The sequence below is a fragment of the Indicator indicator genome, chromosome 9, assembly GCF_027791375.1.
Source record: "Indicator indicator isolate 239-I01 chromosome 9, UM_Iind_1.1, whole genome shotgun sequence".
Lineage (NCBI taxonomy): Eukaryota > Metazoa > Chordata > Aves > Piciformes > Indicatoridae > Indicator > Indicator indicator.
The window spans coordinates 14,008,562-14,015,497 of NC_072018.1; the positions used below are offsets into that span (position 1 = coordinate 14,008,562).

The window sequence follows — 6,936 nt, forward strand, 5'->3', positions numbered from 1 at the left end:
GCCGTGCCCCCAAAGCCCTCAGACACCGCCCGCTTTAGGAGCCTCCCTGCTGGCAGCAGCAGCAGCGGCTCCCCCGCCGAGGTTCCGGGGCCCGGCCGGGAAGCGGGATTGGCTGTGCCCGGCCGGTGGGGCGGGCGGGGCGGTGGCGGCAGCTGGAGGCGGACGCGGCCGGGCGGCGGGGACGGGGAAGCGCCGGTGTGCCTCTGCCCTCGGAGGGGCTCAGCTGCCGTCTCCAACAACCAGGCTTTCCTCTGCCTTTCTTTTTGCCTTTTTTTTTGTAAAACTATTTGCCTCCCCCCCTCTTTTTTTTTTTTCTTTTTCTTCTTTTTTCTTTCTCTCACGGGATTGGGCGCAGGATCTACGTCCTTGAAACTGCTATGCCAACTGAACTCTCCCGGGCCGTGAGGATGCACGCCATCTCCGACCTCCACTCCTCCTTCACTCTGCGACTCCTCAACAAGGGTCCCGAGTACCTCCGCAGGCAGATGGAGGCAGGCAGCCCGGGCAGGAGAAGTGCCGTGGAGAGGTTGGCAGCCGATAAGGCCAAGTACGTCAAAAGTCAGCAGGTAATCAGCACCAAGCAGGAGCCCGTCATCATGCTTAGCTCTGCCTCGGAGAGCAGCAGCGAGACCTGCTCAGTAGAGAGCAAAAAAAACAGCCGGGACTTTGGGAGAGGGAAGAGCGCGAAGCCCCTGGAGCTGGCCAAGGCGGTGTACTCCTGCCGGGCCCCCCTGCAGCACGGCCCACCCATAACCAGGCGCAGCACCCCCAGGAGGCAGATGCGGCCGGATTCCCTAGTGATTTACCGCCAGAAATGCGAGTTTGGGAGAGGTCAAAGCCAGGACAGCTCACGAGGGAACGTGGTGAGGAGGATCTTCCACGGGTCCGTAAAGGAGAAACAGTTGACTTCCCCTGAGATGCCCAGAGTTATGGAGGACACCACAGCCACCGAGAGCAAAGAGATTCTCTCATCAAAAGACAGTGACCATGAGCCAAGCAACCCTGGAGTGGAGCAAGCTGTCGCTGTGAACACCGAAGCCCCAGAGGTATGTGCAAAAGAGCATGAGAGACTCTCGAAACTTGATATAACTCCTGAGGAGGTCAAAGAGGTGAAGAGGAGAGGTCTCCATCGCTCTCAGTCAGACATCAGCTCTCGCTACTCCAAGTCCTTCTCTGAGTTTGATACATTTTTCAAGTACTGTGGCCTGGAGCAGGAGATCATCGAGGATCTTGGGAGAGAGAACTTCTCTGTCATGTCTGACAACGTCTCCTTCAAGTTCCGCAGCATTAGTGTGGCAACATCTGAGAGCGACTTCACAAGGCACAGCGGGGACGAAGGGCTGCTGGAGGATGAACTGACAGAACAGGTCCCAAGCAGCACCTCCGTGATCGAGCGCAACGCTCGGATAATCAAATGGCTATACACGTGTAAGAAAGCCAAGGAGACTAACAGGGTGATCCAGGAGCTGGCATGATGGCTTCTTTCAGCTTGCGTTGCAGCCTGATGAACTCAAGGTGTGTGCAAAACCTCGCCCTGTTGGTTTCATCTGTTTCTCTTTCCTCTTTAGCAAGAAGTTGTCTCTGCTTAGTTTATTTTAGGCTTTTCGTGAAGGGCTGAAGGGAGGTGTATGTTACATACTACATGTTCCACTATGGCCTTTTTGCAAAGCAGAAATCCGTGTCATTATAAAACCCAAAATACAAATAAATGCATGAAGCGTGTCAGATTTAGATCAGGACACCCCACCCCCCATGAAAGTAAAGAGTTAGTATCTATGAGACATACCCTTTGCAGATTCCTGCTTCATAAATAGCTTGTTTTCTCTAATTTATGCTATATAAATGCTAGTGAAAAACTTATAAAAAGTGTACAACCCTTAATTAGAGTTGCTTAGATAACAGACTGAACTGAAACTACTAGTAATTAGGAGTACACTGTATTTATACTGTATGGCTACAGTTTTCCTTTTCTTACTCTCCCTCACTTTCTCACTCCTCCCCTCATATGTAGGCACCCCCAAGTATCAGGAAAGCATAGCTGAAGTCAGTGCTGCTTCTAGCAGTTTTATTTCCCCCACAGTTTTCTGTTTGGATTCTAAAGGTTTGTTCCAGGTGATCCTCTAGCACGTCGCAGGCTTTAAGTTTTCTCCCCCATTAGACTGTGGTGCTGCAGTGGGTTTTGCTGTGTGGTTTGGCACTGGTAGCTGGAAATGGATTTTGTGGTTCACCTTGGTTAAAGGGGTGCTTCACTGCTTTAAACTAGTTATTTTACATGTGTGCCACAAGTTAATGGTTATTAAATTTGCCACACACATGTGGCATCTAGGCTTAGAAATCAAGTGCTTCACAGGCAGAAGCAGAACAGATTTATCCTTGGTTAAAACCTGATACCCTGGTCTTAATAAAAGCCATGTCTGTATCTGGTCTCCTAAGAAAGAACTGTATTCATGGAGCCTTTGGTACTGGTGACGCAGGAGATAACATTTTTTTCTCCTTCCAGTGCCTGCAGCCCTTAGGATAAGTGCTGTAGGCTACAGTGTGGTATTTAAAAATTGCATGAGTACGTCTTGATATGAAGGGTTACATGTATGTTTTCTGACAGTTTGTAATTGGTGCATGAGAAGAACATCATTTAATGTAGATACAGCTGTTGATAGAGCCTGTGGGGCTATTGCTCCTGATTAATTTGATCTATATATAATCAAAAAATCCATTTATTTCCTGGAAACTGGTTTTAATTATGTGAAATTTGGATCACTTTTAAAATCTGAATGTTCTTCCAAAACCTATTATTTTCTTCCTGCAAGTTGAGGGAGGAGGAAAGGAGAGAGAGCCATTTTCACACAAGCAGTTCAAGCCCCTGTAGATAAGAATGCCTGTCAGATATCTGGCTGGCAGCTTAAAGAAGTGTTGTTCTGTGACAGATCCTTTCCCAAATTACCTTACAGAGAAGAAAGGGCACTCCTGAGCTAATCATTTCTCCTTGCTCATCCTTCAGTGATAAAAGGCCAGGGAGATAACACAAACCCAAATAATGCAGGTGGCCATTTGTGAAGCTCATTGCATCTGCCAGCCTTGCTAAACACACAGGATGAGAGTTGGATTTCATCACAAGCAGGAGCCACGTAACAGAAGCAACCACGCTTCTGTGATGGAAAACAGAATAAATGCCTATTTGTGCCCTTGCCGGGGGTAGAGTCCAGGGACAGAACCACAGTTGTCACCACGGAGGTGACATCTCAGGATGGAGCAGCTGGCCCTTTCCCCATCCATTTGCAAATTGTGTCCAGCACTACAGCTGAGACAGGAGATGCTGGTGACCATCCCAGGGAACCTGCAATCTGCAGAAGGGATTCCTTTACCAGGGCAAAGGCAAAGGCAGGAGAGAGGCAAACTGGCTCACACTGGCTTAGTCAACGATTTTTGTATTTTAACATCTAAGACAAAATGACAGTTATAGCATATAGCCTAACAAGATGCTGGAAAGACCTCCATAAAGTAGACAGCAAGTTTATTCAACTCCATTCTGCAATAATTTTAATACCTAGAACAAGAGAGTGCTTTACACTGGTAGCAGTTTTCTTTAGCAGCAAAATTTTTGGCAGCTTGGGAGAAACTGATCCACAGGGTCCATGTTATAAAACTAATTTTAAATACACTGGAGCTGACTCTCAGCTGATAGACCTCAGCAGTGGGGCTGTGATTGCTTCTGGGATAATTTCTGAAAACTGAGATTGTTCTTACCATATGGGCCACAGACCCAGAAAGTTCAGAAAGGTCAGCTAAAAATACCTATAGACAGCACCCAAAATAAAAGACTTGAGTCATCAAGAGCTACCATAAGTCAAATATTACATTTACTAGGCAGAATTTAAGCTGAGAGTTGTCATCACCACGTGATTGCACGGTAAGTCCTGCTCTGATCTTTTCTTTCAGCCCTACACTTTCTCTGACATTGCAGCGTCAAGTTAGAAATCTGCATGTTTCTGCTATATCCACATATTTGGCTCTGCTTACTGGTTATTAATGGGTAGAAAACTCCTCTGCTGTGTGGGGGAGCGATGTGTTCTCCCTGGTGCTCCCAGGCACATCCTCGAAGGTTCCTTGTTTTGCAGAAAGGCTTGAAAATTGTTGCACCTTCTTAGGAAAAATTGGCAGAAACCTGTTTTCTAAACTCCAGCATTCGTTACATGTAAAACAGCTTTCAAGAACTGCAGGGCTTTTATGGGCCGGTGATCATCCCATTCATATTTTATGTTCTCTATTTAGTTTTTCATGAGCTCTCCAAGACTGGTGGGACACCATGTTAGTGAAATGGCTATTTGAAGGATCAGGTTCCCTAACAGGTTTCGTCAGAGTGATGATTGCAGAGTCTGAGCGTGGGTGGTGAGCCTCAGAAAACGACGGTACTCAGTGAGGTGGGCATTGTCACTCCTCAGTAGGATATTGCCTGGTTTCACCTCTGTAGTTCAGCTGCTCAGCTCCTCTCACAGTCAGTTCTGCTTGACTCTAAGAAGGGGATTCACTGTTTTCTTCTTCCTGTGTTGCATCAAGACTATTCAGCCTTGACTTTTAGCAACATTCTTAAATGTGTGTTCATTGTTCAAGTGGAAATCTCCTGAGAGGGGAGTTTACTATGTTGACAACAGCCATAAGCAGCTGAATGAAAGCTTTAGAGTGTTGCCTTACATTTGTCTGATGTGATAAATAGTAATTGACACATTTTTTTCCTCTTTCTTCAGAATCCTTGACTTGGAAGTTGTCCAAAACCAGACTCAGGAAGAAACTTTTCCCTCTTCTAGCTTGTGACTACTTTGTCCAAGTTTACTATTTTATTGTTGCCTCCTACCCTCATCCCCATCCCCTGGAAGTCTCACTCTTGTCACAAGCACAGGGTGTCCAAGAGTGTGTTGAGATGTGGAGACTGTGAACTGTGCCCTGTCAAGGCAGTGGGAAACGGAAGCCTCTGAAAAAGCGAAGTGTGGAAGCAGCTGCCATCCATGACAATATCCAGCATCAGCTCATTGCCTCAGAATACCATGCTGGGCTGGGACAGAAGGTCTGTGTTCTGCACTCTTTCAAGGAATGAATTGTCATCAGGGATTGGAGGAGAAAGTGGGAATGAAGTGGCAATGACCTCTGGGTAAATCCTTGCAGGCAGGCAGACTCCACCCGGATGTTCAAAGGCTCTCTTTTACCAGGGCTGTGTGACCAGGGCTCATCCTTACATCATTAGATGTTACTTACTTGGCTGGTGAGGACTAGTTGCGGCAGCTTTATCTGGGATACTTGGCAAACATGTTGTAAGCTAAATCCCTGCCAAGCCCCTCTTGAGAGTACCAATGCCAAATTTGAGTACCTTGTCTCTATCTAGTTTGTTCTGTCAGTTGCTTGCTCAGCCAGTGGAGAGGAGTAGCCTTTAAAATCTTTCCCAAAATACTTTCAGCAGCATGGTTCCAAGAAACAAGAAAAATGAGGAAGAGTTTTACAGAATGGAACAATTCACACATACGTAGGCTACTCCATTTGCAGTATGACTCTGACATTGCAAACATTGCAAGGTTTAGCAGCTTGTGGTTTAACACCTTCAGTTCTATGCATTGTGAGTGAGCGGTGGGTTTACAGAATCATGTTAGGAAGCTGTATCCGGACTGTGTAAGGCCACACTTCCTGTAGCATGGGTCTGGAATATGGATGTGCAGGATGGCATCCCTGTGCTGCAAGGTAAAGGAGGCATGTTGGGGCACATTCATGCCAGGTAAATGTCCTGATGGGGTGAAACACCCTGTGTAGACAGCACCTTACTCATTATCATCAGTGAAATGCTTCATTTGGGTTGGCTAAGCTAAATGTGTTTTAAAAGCTGATAAAAAATACTTTGGCTCATCAGTGTACTGACTGAGGCTTTTACAATAACTCACAGAATTTTCTGGCTGTGCCCCAAACGCCTCAGTCTGCCATTTATCTCTAGAAAGTGTCTTGTACTAAAGCATTTCTTTGTAGACATGGTTAAACCACCCAAAAATGCAAAAAACCCCTCCAAAACAATAGAAGCCAAAGCCAATTCTCCTTTCAGTCACACCAACACTCATCTGTGAGAGTTGTCCTACCTGCTGTAATAGTGGCTCCACCTGAGGGTTCTGCAGAGGTTAAAACTTTACTTTGTGTTGCCATGGATGTAGTGTACTGTTCTCTATCTTATCTGGCTACCAGACCTGCAATGTGAGGAGTCCAGAAGCATCAACATTCATTCTCCACATTCCTCCTGCCTGCACCATGGCAGCTCATTCCACTGCCTCTCCTGGCCCAAAACAGCTGCTGGCACGGCTGGGTGGATGCCAAGCTCAAGTGAGTAGTTAAGCTGCAGTTCTCAAGTGTTTGCTTCTCTCAGCAAATACATCTGGAGAAGTGGAAAGGGCAAGGGTGAGCGCCAGGGGTTCAACAAAACATTGGTGATAGGAGAAGCCCATTTTACCTGTTTTAACCTATGCTGTTGTGCACTGGAGGAGTTGCTCTTGAAGTGCTCCTCAGGCAGTTTAGCTAACATCAGTTAAAGTCACAGCAAGATCATCCAGATTGGATTTCCATATGTGGTTGTCAATCCCTGGGTGGTTAGTTCTCAGTTACAATGGTCTGGGAATGCAGGGCATTTGTCTTCATTTTCTAGTGCTGTGTACTAAGGTCTGCAGGTCTGAAGTTGTCAAGACGGGTAACAATTCCAGATAAGTGTTGAACCCACTTTCCACTTGAGAGAAAATGAAATCATTTTCATAAGCAAGCTTCAGGGGAAGGTAATAGATGGGGATGTGTTTGTTATAGGATGACATTTTCGTGTATGTTTGTTACATTATTATTAAAGGACGATCCTCAGAAAACTCCAACTCAAGATGCTGCTAATATGACAACATTTATAAGGTATAGTTTTTAAGGGACACA

General features: G+C 46.2%; 1 protein-coding gene across 1 annotated transcript; it reads left to right on the forward strand.

Moving 5' to 3' along the window:
- The first annotated feature begins 377 nt into the window (after nucleotides 1-377).
- FAM110C (family with sequence similarity 110 member C) lies at nucleotides 378-1,475 on the forward strand. The gene has a single exon (XM_054383836.1). The coding sequence runs from the start codon at nucleotides 378-380 to the stop codon at nucleotides 1,473-1,475; it is 1,098 nt and encodes a 365-aa protein (XP_054239811.1).
- The last annotated feature ends 5,461 nt before the right edge of the window (nucleotides 1,476-6,936 follow it).